The 16,690-nt window shown below is 40.2% G+C and overlaps 1 protein-coding gene across 1 annotated transcript in view; it reads left to right on the plus strand.

The window, feature by feature from the left end:
• NIPA1 (non imprinted in Prader-Willi/Angelman syndrome 1) overlaps positions 1 to 14,595 on the plus strand; it is a 34,486-nt gene extending 19,891 nt beyond the window's left edge. Inside the window, exons 2-5 of the mRNA XM_009281371.2 lie at positions 2,932 to 2,979; positions 6,887 to 6,977; positions 8,266 to 8,426; positions 9,727 to 14,595. Coding sequence (XP_009279646.1) covers positions 2,932 to 2,979; positions 6,887 to 6,977; positions 8,266 to 8,426; positions 9,727 to 10,238 — 812 coding nt within the window. The 3' untranslated portion in view covers positions 10,239 to 14,595. The remainder of the gene's footprint in view (positions 1 to 2,931; positions 2,980 to 6,886; positions 6,978 to 8,265; positions 8,427 to 9,726) is intronic.
• The last annotated feature ends 2,095 nt before the right edge of the window (positions 14,596 to 16,690 follow it).

Genomic DNA, 16,690 nt, shown 5'->3' on the forward strand with positions numbered 1-16,690 from the left:
CACGGTGTCGCCTGGAGCGGGGGACACCTTCCAGGCGGCTGGACCAGGGGAGCCGGCCTTAGTTTGTCACCTTAAGGGTGCTTGACATCAGAGGTCGATGACTGGAGCGCGGCGTAAGGGGTGTGATAAATGACCGAAGAGACGGCAGGTGGAGAGCAACGAGGGTGCATTGAGCGTAGTCATCAGCGACAGCTTCCCGATGTATGGCCTGCTCACTGGTCTTCTGTCACGCTGTAATACAACATATTATATATGTTGTATATAAGCATATAATACAACACTGGGGACTCGTGTGGACATGTGTGTGCGTACACAGGTTTCTCTTGCGGTGTTTTCATGTGCTTGTGGGACCTTTCTACCCATTTTTCTGTCTCAGAGAGATTTTGCCGTGAATAGCACCAGCACATCTTGTCACTTGTTTATTCTAGCTCTTCCACGGACACACACCACAAGTTAACATCTGTCACGTGGTGGTTTCCTTTTGTAGAGAAGAAAGGCACGCCAATTACATGAAATCACTATTTTTTTTCGTATTCCAATCCCATACCTCATTATTGTTTTCTGAGATGAACGTATTCAGGAACTGGACAGTTTAGCCAAAACAAAGCTGTAAATTCACAGAATATGAAGATACTCTGTATCTTACTCTGAAATTGGAGCTCCCCAAAGCATGCGGCTTCTGAATAGCATTTTGCTAGTTGCATCTCGATGCTTTAAACATAGGAAAATGCAATATATTTATTTGTTCTTAATATCATGCTTTTATGTGAGGGGAAAGTTGTAAACACAGGTTGCATGAGACCTTTTAATTGTCTTTCTGTGGTCAGTAGCCATTTGTTTTGCAGGTGATGGTGTCTGTGTGTGTGTGAGCATGTGTCCATAGGTTCTGGGAACTCTTTCTTATGAAAAATCCTTTTTAGTGACCAGGACATGCTAGGTATTTTCTCTGTATATATGTATGTGTGTGTGTGTGTGTGTGTAAAAATATATATATACACACACACGTATTTGAGATGGTTAGTGTTAGAGCAACAGTGCATTTCCAGCGCCTGCTGCATCTAGCATGTTCAGGGTGGATGCAGTGGAGCAGAGCAAGCTTGCAACTATGTTACTACCAGCTGGCAGCCTGACCGAACAAGTTTATTTTGCCTTTTCTGCAATGACCTTACGGTTTAGGGCCTCAGACAAACCGCTGCTTTGCAAGCATAGTTTCCCTTTCCCTCCAAGATGGCTGTAATCCAGTTTTATTGTCGACAGAGAGATCTCGTTTGCATCATAAATACAAATCTTTTTTTTGTAAGGGAAACAATGAGAAAACACACGGGAGAGGAATGTGTTCCATCCCACGGCAGTTGGAGAAGTTTCCGTTTTGCAGTATAGCTGGGTCTAATTACTCCTGAAGAGCTTTCAGTGGAGCACTGGGTTAAGCGGGTGATGGGTGTGAGCCTGCCTTCTCAGTGCCAGCAGCTGTAAAACATCCTGTTTTGAAGATACTGCTGATGTTTATTTGTGTCTCTTGCCGAGCTATTCATAGTATTTCCTATTGCTGTGCTCAGCGTGGAGACATCCAGGCAAATACCCTAGGTTTCCTCTCTATTAAATGTTGTGAAGCAGCGCGGTTCTGCCTTGAATCTAGCAGTCGGAGCTGTGCGCCCAAGATCGTCGATGTCAGATGATGTCTTTTTTCCATTGGCTTCAGTAGGTGGTGTATAATTAATGAGAAGGCACTTCAAGTCTTTTCTGTCTTCGCTATTGAATCAATAATATAATATCAATGCAATTAGTAACCCTTGCTTAGTTACAAACAGCAGCGGGTGACAAATATTTTGCAAAGTTATCTATCTTGAGTCAATATTTTCTGTAATTTGTGCCCCCAACAGTGTTTTTATTTTATACGCAATAACAAAAGTCTAAAAAATGATTACACCCACTCTAAAGCTGGCCGTTTCCATTAGTCATTTTCCATCTCGTTTCAATTATATAGTGTGATTTCCAAGCGCTTAATATTTTACACGTCTCCAGAGTTATAGATTACTGTGTTTTTCTTTCATTTAGGATTTCAGGGTAGGTGCAACATTGCCTATTGCTCCAGCAGCTCTTCAGAGAGCATCTTCCCAGATAAATGCAGAGCTGAATTGCTAGAAAGAGGAGCAGAATGTAAGAGCATAGCATGATGCCAAGGTCGTGCTCGGTGGAGGCCAGGCTTTAGTTTAGTAAGCGGTCTTTAGCCTTGATGTTCTACAGAAGCAGAACTTATAAAATGTGGTGCACAGGCTCCCCTGGCGCATCCCAAGGCAAGAGCCTATAATCTGACGATGAAAATAATCATCCTTGAGCTTAGGAGACACTAAGGGACAACCCGGAGGTTTACTCCTCTCTTTGAAACGTGGCAGTATGTCAGGAATTCGGAGGCTTCAGTCGTAGCATTTTCCAGTGCTCAAATGCAGGAGGATTGGTCCGCGCTACGGTACTGCCAAAACTGCGTGCCAAAACAATTTATCTGCTACAGCTTCTCCGATACAATTTCATTGAGGCTATATTACCAAACTAATTGGTCCAAATCGTGTTTTGTTTCCATAAGTTTCCCGTTCTCCTAGTAGTGGTTCTAACATGTATGTTTAAATGGCACCCTCAGAAGCATTTGGTGACATTTTGGACGCTCTTCTAAGTAATACCGTGTTGGCATCACATAGGTACTTCACTGGAAACCAGAACTTCTGACTAATACGTTGTCTTAAGAAGGTCCAACTTGGACACTTAGGCCAAATTCAAGCACCTTCTCTCTTGTTTTCCTCCCACTCAGTTGCCTTGAAGAAAAGGGTTAAGATGAAGGTCCTTAATAGTTGAGACTGTTGAAATTATTCTATTTTGTAGTTCCGATATTGCAATTTCATATTTTTCTAATACGTCTTCCTATACTTCCTCTTTCAGGAACTTCGTACTTAACAGATATAGTATGGTGGTCTGGCACGATTGCGAGTAAGTATCTTAAAAGGTTTGGTTTTATTTGAAGGGAGAAGTTGCGGTTAGACAGTGAAATGAGACATCAGGAAATCTGGGTTCTCATCTTGAATCTCGCGCTCACTTGTCATGAAATTCCCATCCCTCAGAAATATCCCACCTTCAGTAAACTCTCACTTTGGCTACTGTATCTGATGGTATTTGAGAAGGCAAAGAGATGGGACGATCCCAAGTCAGACATCTGTCCAGATTTCTGAACCGTTTGGTACTTGCAGCCCTTGGCAGCCACGCGCTGCTCTGACTCTGGGTTCCTGCACGGTTTGTGTCTCTGGATTGCGCTGGTCTGCTCAGTTTTGAATAAAAGTCGAAGCTGAATAAGAAATTGTCGGTCTGCACAAAAGGGCTCATTGAGCACGTTATTTTTTTAGATCAGAAAGCACTTGGCCAGCCTGAACTGAAAAAAAAAAGCAACCTTTTTGATTTCTAGTTTGACAGATACAGTTTCAGTTTTTAATCTACTTAATGTGAAGCCTTGTGTGGTGCTGATACCTGATTAACTTTGTAAACTCTTCTCAGGCTACGTTCATTCTCTGATGTGAATCCAGAGCATGGGGAGCAGCTAGCTTTTTCCTCTTGCAGTTCAGCCGTAGTTCTACCCACGAGCTTAAAATCATACCCCACTTTTAGACTCTACCCCAGCCTTTTGCGAATTATTTGGAAATGTTCTAATGATGTTTCTGGGAAGTATATGCATCCAGTTGTGCCCCTTGTTTTGTGGCAACAAGGTAAGTCTCTGTTTTTGTTGTCTTCAAGCTATGCAAAAGGAATGGAAACTGATAGATCCCTTGAAGGACAAAGTTGACAGCAAGTGTAGAAGCCAACAGAGCTTCAGAGGAAAGTCCTCGGCTAATTTAACCAGAGTTTAAGTAGTACTTTGTCAGCTTTTTCCTCTGCCAGGTTCACTACTGCCTAAGTAGCAATAAATCCGTGCATTAATCACTGCTGTTTATCGCTCGTTAGGCTCCTGTCTTGAATCTCCGAGCAGAAGGAGTTAAAATAAGAGAGGTTTTATTACAGGAGTTTATCTTGGTGAATCAGAGAAAATGATTTCATGCTTAAAAGAGCTGATAAAATTGAAAGAAGGCAAAATAGCTGAAGGGAATGGTATCGGTTGGCTTTTGTCCAGTAGCTAGGTGCAGGTATTTCAAAACAAAGCCTCGGTAAGTTTACAAAGGAACCAAGGGAAGAATTGCTTAAGGATATTATAGATTCAGAATTGCAGCAGAGTCACAAACAGCAATAGCAAGGGCCAGGTAGGTAGGCACCGATGGGATGCAGAGAAAGGCGATGTTTGGGGAATTAGCAATATCCCCAGTTATCTGGTCGAAATTATAAGAGCTGACATCATTTTCTCAAGCAGGGAATTTGGAGTTTGCATGACTAACAAAACCCGCGTAAACTTTACCAACTTGTTCTCACAATATTTGTTGAGATGGTGAACAAGCATTTCTGTGTTGGCATGCTGACTCAGCATAACACTGCCTAACCATTTTGGGGCCTTGGGATCCACTGGATTACTGAAGACTTCAAAGGAAGGGCTGCAGATTCTGCTAAGGGATTTTTTTTTTTTTAAAGTCAAAAGAGCGATTGCAGCATGTGTACAGGTATTTAAATGAGCATTAAACTAGTTAATTGGCTAATTAATTAGTTTCAGTGCAGGTTTTGATAGCAGCATAGATGTGGCTGGTTTTTATAGTGGATACATCTATGTTAGCATTTTATTGCAGATGGGAAATGCACTTGTGAAGCGAATCTCCTGTTGGTCTCCACGGATTGGGCTTTTTTTCACGTTGTGGAGCCGTGTTGGAGCTCCTGAACTGGCCTTTAAGATGAAACTAGGCTGGAAGGTGCACTGTAGGAACATGCCTAATGCACACCAGCTGCAAACAGACTTTCAGTCCATGGGAGCAGGCTGAAGTTAGTCTGAAATAAAACCCCTGACGTGCGTAGAGCAGACATCTTTTGCTGTACGGATCTACTCCTGGTCTCCTTGCTAATGTGGATATGTCAGTGTGCATCAAGTTTTGTGTTGCAATAACTTCGGGGATATTGGTACTCCTTTAGCAAGCTTAAAGCTTGGTGTGCCTTCAAGAACTGAAGCCATGAATTGACTTACAGCACTGATGTATCTGGAGAGGAATTTCTATCCAGAGGAGACTGGATAGGTTGGCAGCAAAGATCCTCGACATCAGGTAGACAGTAACAATTACTGAGATTCTTTTTTTAATTGGTCTTAATTAGTCCTGGTCTGTTGTTTGTGGTGGTAAGAGACTGTTACTATTATTCCGTGGAGATACTGAAAACTTCTGGTAAGTTCTGTTGCTTTATGATATGTGCAGTTTGACTGGAGCTTCAGAGACCTAATTTATGGATCGGTGTTGGTTCTTCCAACAGAAAGTTAAGGCAGCTGACCTCCAAACAAAGCAACCTTCTGTCAGAGTCACTTGGAAATGTATGTAATCTGCAGAAACACCGTGTGCTAGCTGTGTCCCGTCCTCCATGCAAGATCTGCCCCAGTGCCTTCAGATGCCTTGAAGATAATGCCAAAGTTGCCACGTACATCTGCTGAAAAACAGGCCCGAGGCTGATAGCTGAGTTACTCTGTTCCCAGGGGCAGGGAGAATTTAGGAGACCATCGCTGACTCTTGTGCTCTAGAAATGCTTCTTGTTAACTTCTCTGGCTCACTCCTGCACGTAGAGAAAGCCTCAGGGAATTGAACTAGTATAATTTTGCCACAATCTGCCGTTTTGTAAGTTTGTTTGTCTCCTTCGTGTTTCCTGTAGGTTACACAGGTCTTCAGCTCTACTGATAATGTGAGCTAATTTGGTAAATTAATTAATGTTTGCACAGTGCTTTGCAGGTGTAAAGAACAGGATGATGGTAACGATATTTGATAGTCGAGGGCAATGCCAACCTGAGCATAAAGACAGCCTGGATTCTTGAAATGGTTTTAAATGCTGATAATGGCTCTTAACATCAACTGGAAATTTGAGCTGTATGTAATTTGCGTTCAATCTCAAGGTTCTTGCCAGTTACCACAGACCCTGTAACTATGCAAGTGTCATGTTGACTTATTACGAACTTGCCAGCACTTGCAAAACCATCCAGCTTTTCTCTTTTAACTGAAAACTTGAACGCATGGACTGTTTATCACAGCTGTGATGTGCAATAGTGTGGTACGTCTTGGAATTTGCTTTTATTGGGGGAAAGAAAAAAAATAAGACTGCGAGGCTTTTATTGTGACTTGTCAGGGATCTGTTCTTCTTACAGTGGTCAGGAATTACTTTTGATGTTATATAGTGGTGTGAAAATTTGATGTGGTCTGCCGTATATTGAAGAGCCCTTATGCATGTGCTTAGTATTTCATTAGTAGATTCCTTTTCCTCAGTACTGTCCTCATTTTCCCCCCAAAAGGTAACACTGCTGTTAGCAACTATAATCAAGTGCATTCGTGTTACACGTATGTGCATGCTAAAGCTGGAATCATGGGTTATATATACTTTCAACCCTCCTCATATAAATATTTGAGTGTAATATTGAGATATTTGAGTGTAATCCGTGAGTGTTTCTAATTCATAGTCTTATTTATATTCAACAAAGAGAAGTTGCAAATGAGATTTACTGTGCCCTCTTGGATCTTCAAATATAAATAAATATAAAGCAAATATAAATCCTATATTAAAAAATAATTAAAAATATAGAAAAATTCCAGCCATTTTGTTTAAGTGCAAAATTGACAGAGCTAAGCAAATTTGTAACATCTGTTTTCCAGTTAGGTCAGTCTTTCCCAAACAGTATTGAGTAAGTTTTCATTACTTCTTTTTACAAAGGGATTTAAAGGCTTATTTCTGGTTCTTTTGACAGTGGCTCTGGGTCAAATAGGGAATTTCTTGGCCTACACTGCAGTCCCAACTGTGCTAGTGACACCCTTGGGAGCTCTTGGCGTTCCATTTGGGTAAGAGTTTGCTTTTCTTGTTCTCATCTGAATGTTGTTACTACTTAATAAAATGTCAGATTGACTCAGTGATCACTGGAGGTCCGCTGAGAAGATGTCAGGCTTACAAGTGTTAATGCTGTGTTACAATGTCACCTATTCGTGTTTTCCCCAGCAAAGTGGTGGCGGGGGGGAAGGCAATGGTGAAGAAAGGGTTCCTGAGTATCTTCTGCTTTAACTATCACTATGGTCTGGAACAGATAAACATTTCCCCCTCCTCCTCCCCCCCTTTCATTGTGGTTGTTCTGGACTCTTCTACTTATTCTTTTATTCACAGTTCCCTTACTATGTAGATCTGTCCTTTTGTCTCACATTCTTTCTCTCCCCTGCTATCCACAACCCACATGTGTTTATTGATGCTGATTTTCATTTAATTGGATTTGGCCCCATTTCCTGAAGCAGGGGTCCCTTGCATATGCATGCCCACAGTTTCTTGAATGTTACGTTCATGTGAAGGGAGGGAACAAAAAAGGCAGTGAGTGCTCCTAAAAGGAGTTTAATATGCAACTAAATGTTTTGTGACTAGCTAAACTACAGCGGTGAACCTACTGCAGTGAAAAAGTATGATTCTTTAAAAACAAAGCTGTGCATTGCTTCGAGATTTTTCTGTTGGCTGCTGAATTGTGTATCTGGCTGCACTGGTCATCTACTTCAGAGTGCAGATTGCTTTGTGTGGACTTCATGGCTGTCTTTAGTTTTATACACTATGAAGCACACTGATGGTGCTCTACTTACCACCTATTATTTTATCCTAGGCCACGTAATTTTGTGTATTTCAGTCAGCTACGTGTCTGAGCTGAGCCCTGTGATCTTTGTAAACAAAGGCCACTTTTATCTCATGACTGCGTAGCACCTATAAAATGGGGCTTCGTGATAGCTCACCAAATTGTTAACGGGTAGATATCTGCCTCGGGTGCCAGATGCCTGGTTTGGGGGTTTGGGTTTCTTTGGAGGTGGTGATGTGGTAGTGTTTTTGGGGGTGTTGTAGCTGGGCTTTTTGTTAGTTTTTTGGTTGTGTGGTTTTTTTTTTCCCTGCAATGAAACATCAAGGATTGAGTAAGACTGAGACTGGATGAATCTTTCCTAAGACAAGTCAGAAATGCATTTTGAGGATCCACCAACATTTGGTTGAAGATCCACCAACATTTGATACTATTCCTTTAAGAGGGAAATTCGTGTGGGACATCACTGTTGGAGCATTATTAACAGGATGTAGGCAAACTTTTAATTTCCTTCCTCTTTGTGAAAGGTCCATTTTAGCTTCTTACTTACTGAAAGAAAAACTGAACATTCTTGGCAAGCTGGGATGTTTGCTGAGCTGCGCTGGGTCTGTTGTTCTCATCATCCATTCCCCAAAGTCCGAGAGTGTAACAACTCAGGCTGAGCTTGAAGAGAAGCTTACAAATCCAGGTACTTTGTTCTTTTATTAACTCATAATGATTTTGTGAGATTGATCAAGACCACGCAGGAGGAAGAGGCTTACCGCTTCCATCAGGTAGGAAAATTGACTTCTGAAGAAACCATGACGTAACAGAGGCAAACCAGTACCGCTTTTGTGTGGGAAAACTATGCCTTGCTGTACTTGGAACTTGTCAGATTGATACCTGTGTGCAGAAAGGAAAATGTGGATACTTTTGAAAATGTTATCTTGCACAGCAAGCTCAGAACAATGGCCATTTGAACTTGTAATTTTCTAAAACTATGCAAAAGTGTATCTGGCTACTTAGAGATGAAAGGTATAATTCTAGGATCTCAATTTAAGTTGTTTTATGCAAAACAAAAAATATTGATTGTCTTTTGTTCTTTAATTCAGCATTTGGGTTTTTTATTAAAAGTTTGTAATAGATACCAGTTACGTTCGAAGCAGATTTCTTTGCACAATAAAGGTGTGTAGAAATACGCTGTTGAGACATACGCTGAAATGCCTGTTCTTTCTCACAGAGGATGTAAAGCCCCACTAGCTCCTGGAGGACACAGACTAGTGCTAATGCATACCAGACCCCCTTTTATTTTTCTTGCATAAGAGCTAAACTGCCAACTATTGTTACTTCCTTTAATTGCTATAGGTGAGAGAAACTCAAACCTAGTAACATCAGCTAGCCAAAAAATTTGCAAACACAGAAAAGAAAACAAATACTCTGGTCTAAATTTACCATTTCAATCTGACCAAAATAAATTGGAAATATATTTCTTTAAAACTGTAAAGCATGAAATGTTTTTCAGCAGTCTAATCTGTGTACTGTTGCTATAATGTAAATGATATGGCCTCCCAGTTCTTCCAACTCTCCCTACTCACCTTAATGGGATCTAACTTTGTTTAAGCTCTTTGTTAGATCCACACACCGTGCTTTATTGAACTGGTTATTAATGAGGTGTTATTACTGCTGTCTGTCATAGGGGTCTTTAAGGAATGTAATCCTGATGGAAGAGAGAATGAAAAGAAAGCAAGCCATCTTAAATCCAGTTCAAATGTGCAACAGTGTGTATTTTACTACATGATGGTTTGTTTTACCCAAAGAACATGACAACATCATCAGTTGCAGATGCCCACATCTCTAAAAGCTCAGTGATTTGGATCTATATTCAATAGCAAATCTTAATCCTGGTGTATACCTGAAGTTCACTGGTATGACATGATTTGCCTGCTAAAATCTTTAGAAGACCAAGAGTTCTCACCTTGCTATTATCTTGTTTTCTTTTTGTTTTCCAGTTTTCGTGGGTTATCTCTGCATAGTGCTGCTAATGCTTCTCCTGCTTATCTTCTGGATAGCTCCAGCTCATGGACCTACTAATATCATGGTTTACATCAGTATTTGCTCTCTGTTGGGCAGTTTCACTGTTCCCAGCACAAAAGGCATTGGGCTGGCTGCTCAAGATATCTTTCACAATAACCCTTCGAGTCAAAGGGCTCTGTACCTCTGTCTGGTACTTCTGGCAGTATTAGGATGTAGCATTATCATTCAGTTCAGATACATCAATAAGGCACTGGAATGTTTCGACTCCTCTGTGTTTGGTGCCATCTACTACGTTGTGTTTACCACCCTAGTCCTGCTGGCTTCAGCCATCCTTTTCAGGGAATGGAGTAATGTAGGAGTGGTAGATTTCTTGGGAATGGCTTGTGGATTCACCACAGTATCTATTGGAATTGTTCTTATACAAGTCTTCAAGGAATTTAACTTTAATATCGGGGATTTAAATAAGCCTAACATGAAGACAGATTAAAATATTTTTTGAGGGGAAACTGGATGGCTCAGGGAAGGATGCAGAGCCTTTCATTTCTAGGTCACTGATTCAAATGTGATTCAGGTTGGTAGTTACCCTCTGACGATTTGGTGGCCTACGTGAAATGAATCGGAGGCCTCCATCCAGTTTCAAAGGAACAGTTGTCCATGTACCCCAGTCAACACAATAAATGACCTTAATTGGAACCACTGATTGAGTCAGCATAGAGACCGATGTATTTCCTTACTGTAAAAGATAATCCATCAGAAACGATCTGGGGATATTCTGACAGACCTGTGTGTGAAAGCTTGTATTGTGGCTTCTGAGGTACCATTTCTGTGGGCAGAGAACATCAGTTTCTAATGCACTCAATCTGACACCTTTCATGAGTGAGGTATACCTTAAAATATGGGGGGAAAAAAATGAGTGGAACAATTTGTTAATCTTGATATAGCAACGTGTTCACCGTCAAGGCTGTGAATTCTGAGACAAATGTTGGTTGAACCGTGGACTGCAGATTTGTCATTTTTAGTGACTGTCTCAGCAACTTGGTCTGCCATGCGGTGAAGACACTGGGGAGTTTTAAATTGAATGCTATATACAGAGCAGTGGACCCTTAAAAATCTTTCACTAATTACTTATCAGCTGATGGTAGTGTCCAGGTACGCATTTTTCTTTGTAACTTATGTGCATTAAGACATGCCGCATTCATCTGAGAGTTTTTAATTGGGAGCAGACAGAAAGACTGTGAAGGATGTGGAAATGATGCAGAGACTCATTGCCTATATGGTGGCTTATTTCTAAGTGGCTCAGAACTATTTCAGTGCCTTTGTAATCCAAAAATACTGCATAAATGTGAATGTATTTGTTTCAGATGGCCTATACCGGTTTAATAATTCAATTTCACTGTCTATAATATTGGACTGTATTCAAATTCTAAACACGTAAAGCATCCAGAAGGAGCCACACATTTTTGGAAGAATTTACAAACCTGAATCGAAACCCTTAGATGCCTTGACAGCTTCTGAAAAACCCATGGCCCTAATGGGAAGGGGTAATCTGCGGGAGGACTGTTTAAAGCAGTCCAGCATACCTTTATTTTAGTGAAGTGACTGAATACGGGAAACCATTTTGTGAAGTAGCTAGTAAGCAGGGACCACAAAAAAAGAAGATTGAGAGAGAAAAGCATGAGATTTCTTATAGCTCAAGAAAAGATGGTCTGATCCTCTTGTAACGTGGGAAAAGGAGGTTAGACTGAAAAAGCATAGGCATTCAGAGAGCTGAGTTTCAGATAACCAACGGGGATATACATCCAGATCCAGTAATTTACAGACCTGTGTGAACAGTCCAGCCATAATATTTTGACAATGAATACAGATAGCTTAAGCTATGATTGGAATGATTCTGAACCATTCAGTTTAAACCATTTAGAGAACATTGATATGTCAAAGAAAGAAATAGTTAATTTTCATGTTCTATTTATATTTGGTAGTTAAAACATCACGAGTCAAAAACATGTAAGGAAAGCTTGAAAAGTAATGAATGTTGGTTTCCATTTAAGTACACAAATGGAAGCATACAGTGGAACTCAACATCTCTAGTTCAGAACGTCTCTTGAAACAAAAAACCCCCAACGTGATTACGAGACAGTATTTGAAAAAGTTCATGATGCTTTATCAAGAAATCATGAATGTAGCTTTGTGGCTGGCTGACAGGAACGTGGACCTTGATTAATGGGGAGTAATACTGTCCACTCTCGTGATGTTTTTTGTTGACCTGAATTAATGTTACCTTAAAACTCAGCCTCCGTTTTCATTTAAAAGGAATGTTATAAGCCCTTTTGATGGCAGCAATAATTGTGAACAGTGAATCCTAAAGACTTAGTATTCTGAAGGGACTGTTCTGATGGAGTAAGGGCTCCGCTCTGTTATTTGGAAGCTTGTTTTATAACTCCAAATTGGGGGGAATGACTCTGAGTTGGCAGAAACGTACATTGTTATAGACCAGCACAGAAACTGAGTATCTTGGTGAAATAAAATAGCGCTAGCAGAGAAAAAGCCATCTTCATGGATTTTCAAATACTGCATATGGTTTCTAGAAAGTTTGAGAATTGTAGATGAGGGGAATTGGACTATGAAAGCTGGTTAAAACTAACCTCTGTCCATTATTGAGTGGAAGATGGTATCTTGGTTCTCAGCAGACAGTTAGGTTTTTTCGTATGAATCCCCTTTTTTCTGATTGAAACCGGAATTGTACATAGGTTATGAGACCTGTAGTGACCTACTTTTTAAAACAATGTTAGCTGTTTTCTGAAGCAGTCAAACCTTCTTTTCAAAATTCAAATTCAGGGTTCATGAGTTGCATGTTGCACTAGCCTTTAATCTCTGAAGATTTCTGTGAAAATCTTTAGGTCAGAATGGAAATGATTGTGGTCTCATCTTAGTCCTCCTTTGGCCATATTTGTTTTATTTTAAAATTCATTCCTATTTATTTAGAAAGTGCCTATCCTAGTATGTTAGGTGCATATACAAATTATTAGTAAATATTAAATCCAAAATAACTTGACTGCCCTGTCTAAACCTTGCCATTTTCTCCACCACACACACAAGTTTACTTGATAAGCACTCACTATGCAGAGTAAGAAGAAAGTAGCAGCCGTGTTCTGTGGTCCTCTGACCATCCTTACGGCTGATAAATGTCTGCATAGGTTTCTTCTCTTCTCCCCAGCTGCTCCTCATCTGTGATGAACTTTCTAGAAATGTCTAATTAACCTTGTTGCTTAAAACAGAGATGTCAAAAGCCAGCACATGAGGTGAAAGAAATTCTCGTGGCCTTGCGCATCGTTTATATCTGCAGCCTTTTACATCATGAACGCTAAATAATGGAAACCTTTATTTTTGCTACTTTGTTCAGTATGCAGCAGTGTTCTTTTGAGTTCTGCTGTACCTGGATCTGGTTCAGTTCTAACTTTAGAAATGTATTAGCATTTTCTGTTGTCACTACTGGTATGATTCTTCTCCCCTCCATCCCACGCCCTCCTCGTTCTAGGTGGCCTACCTTTTTTTAGTCCCGTTGCTTTTCTGATTTAAAAGGAGGCACTGTTGAAGTTGAATTTTAGCCATTCCCTCTTTTTTTTTTCCCACCCCTTTGACAAGTAAGCACTTTGAATAAGACAGATAACAGTTCCATCATCTCAGGGAGCAAGTGTGCATAGTTGTCTCCTGAGCTTTGGTGTCCCTCATGGGTCTGCCCTCTTCACGTTCTCTTTGCATTACATCTGTCGATAGCTACGAGCCAGATGACTTCAGTTCTGATTCCAAAGTAGAAGTGGGAGAGGCTACACATACCAAAAGTGGACTCATTACAGCGGTGGGATGCATTTGAATTAAATTCAAATCCATATGAAAGGCTTTTCACTCCATATGTCTGGCTTCTATTATACTTGTCAAACATTACTTACTTGATACTCACTTGAAGATAGGTCTTTGATCATTATCCCTTCAGTGTATGGAGGATTTACATGTGTCAGTCACAATCTTTATTAGGTGTCAAACACAAAAATCCCTCAAATGTTCAGTAGGAGAGTAGAAACCTTTTTGATACAACAAAAAAAAAAATTTGTTACACCTTAAATACTTATGTAAAAAAGAAAAGTATCTAAACAAGTTATCTGCTGTATTGACTTTCCAGGACTCTGTATGTGTAAATAGAGCCTATTTATTAGTGAGCTGTGACTAACATTAATAAGAACCTGTCATATCACAGTTTGACAAGTGAGGCTTCCTATTAATAATCTCGGTTTATATTGAATATACATATTTTTCTGAAGTAACTAGCACTGAAAAATGAAAACACTGGATTTTATTTGCTGAAATACTAGAATCTGAGGTTTAGCTTTCCTTTTTATTTAAAAAACAGGGGGGTTGTATTCGAAGAAAGATTTGGGGTTATTAAATATGGGGTGCTTAAAATGGGCCATTGTTTGCACGTTATACCCCTCTCACCTTCTTGTTTCATAGATATAAAACATCAAGGATTCTACATATCTTCCTTGGTTGTATTGAGATGGTGTAACTGCTGAAATTTTACTGTTAAATCAAATGTTATCAAATGTTTATCTATTACCTGTTTTCTTTACAGAGATTAGCCTTTGTAATAACTCTTTGGTGCTACTGAATATGGGCTTAAGTGATGCAGAATTTTAGTGTGTACCATGTTAGGCACCAATGATGTCAGCAGTTATTATTACTAGTGCCCAAGTGTTTCAGACAGCAGTGTTGAAATGTTATGGATTAAGAAATCTTTTTTAAAAGCTGCAAATAAGTGGGGTTTTTTTATTGTTTTTTGTTGTGGTGTGTCCCCCCCCCCCCCCCCCCACCTTTCCTTAATAGGGGTAAATATTTACCCAACCCCCCCGCCCCCGACAGTTGCTCTACAGAGTGGAAAATATTACACAAAAGGGGTATTTTCAAGTTAAATACTTTTTTGACTGTGGAACTTTCTCTTTTTTTATTTTTTTTTATTTCCTGGAATGTAAAAAATAGTTCTAATGGGATATGGGGAAAAGGTGGATGGCAACAAATACACAGTGTCAGGTTTGGTTGCTTCAATGCTATTGCAATATAGTTACTACAGATTACATAAAAATGGTTTATTTTATTAGCTTCCAAATAATGTATATATAGATTTGTTAATGGCTTATAAGTCAAGCTTACTCTCTTTGCTTTTTAAGAAATAGTTATAGGCATGTTGTATTTGCCTTGTGTAAATTATAAAAGGCTATTTATTAAGTTTTCTGATAACTAATCTATTTATTAACCTGTATTGTTTTAAAATAAATGATTTATTTCTAGCTCAATGCTTGTTTTGTGACTCGTCCTCTTTATCACATGGGGGGGGCTGGGATCAGTTTCCCACACATCTAGCTGCTGTACAGCCTAATCCCAGTTCATAAGCCCGAACTATTTCCATTACCCTTTAATAAAATAGCAGCCTTGCTTTTACTGAGAGTAACAGATTCTTTCATGTGCACAGATCAGTTGCCACACGAAGGGTTCGGTTGTCATATAGTGGTGTCTACCAACAAGCTGGAGCCTTAATGTCTTCATTGTACTGAAGTTTGCTCACAGGTAAAATGAACGTTTCTCTAGCAGAAATGTTTGTTGGGGCCTGAGTAGCTTCAAACTGTGTCTTAAGGGTTATCATGCGCTCTGTTCCTGCGTTCCCGTACACTGGCTACTTGCTAGAGCTTTTATTTCAAGATCTACTACTCCACAGTTGGGTGCGCATCAAGTGGCAACAGCTGTAAGGAAGTCTGTGTCACCAGTCTAATTTACTGTCACAAGAGCTTCCTGCAGAAAGAATCACTTGGAAAATTACAGTGGCTGCCAATCTAATCCTTCATCTGAAATTCTTAGCTTCTCCTATCAGGTACTGGCAAATACGTGACTTTCAGGCGGGGGGTGGGGGTGGGGTGTCGGTTTTTGGTTTTTTTAATGGTGGGATTTATGATTAAGAACTGCTTCAGTCTTTGTGTTTTAGGGGATGCATCAGTATTACTGCTGGTCAAAATTGAAAGTTATTTTTAAACAAGGAAATTAGCTCCTCTCCAATATAAAATGTTCTATGCAGTGGAAAAGATTGGCATGGATTCTTTACTGGGTATGTCATTGCAATTTTATTTTTAAAGGTGTTGATGATATTAATGCAATGTACAAAGATAGACTAGAAAACTAGAGAGGCTTTCCTTTCTACATGCAGCATCTCTGATTTTTAAGTAAATAGGATAAGGAGGATGTATTTTGAGAACACATTTTTAGCAGGAAAATTCAACTCTCTATTCTCTTCTTGTGCACCTCTGGAGTTAGGCCTCTAAGGCAGCATTGTGGTAAAGGCAAGTATGCCATTTACACCACCGTTATTGCTGGAAGTCTGGGATGTAACCAATCCTGAGCATATGTATCTCACCCACATAGTTCATATGGGAAGAGACCAAAATCTGATAGTGCCAAAAGGAGAAGGAAAAAAAAAAAGTCCCATTGATTTTTCTGAGGTTTGTTCTAAGAGCTTAAGTCTTAAGCAGAGTCCCTTAAGTTCCTTGTATATGACAGTGCAACTGTTGTACGAGCAGACTCGCAGACATGGCTTCTTTGTTCTGCTCAGCTGTCTTCATTAAATGCAGCAGGGACATGGCCACCAGAGACCCTGTTACAGCTGCCTGATTCCCTGATCAATTTTCTGCCAGGTATGGGCCTCACTGAATTCACCACCCTGGTGGGATGCTTTAAACAGGTTCATGAGAGGCAGGTCCCGCTTGACCAACCCGATCTCCTTCTATGACCAGGTGACCCGCCTAGTGGATGAGGGAAAGGCTGTGGATGTGGTCTACCTGGACTTCAGCAAGGCCTTTGACACTGTCTCCCACAGCATTCTCCTCGAAAAGCTGGCGGCTC

This window comes from Aptenodytes forsteri, unplaced genomic scaffold (assembly GCF_000699145.1).
Source record: "Aptenodytes forsteri isolate BGI_AS27 unplaced genomic scaffold, ASM69914v1 Scaffold212, whole genome shotgun sequence".
In the NCBI taxonomy this organism is placed as follows: Eukaryota; Metazoa; Chordata; class Aves; order Sphenisciformes; family Spheniscidae; genus Aptenodytes; species Aptenodytes forsteri.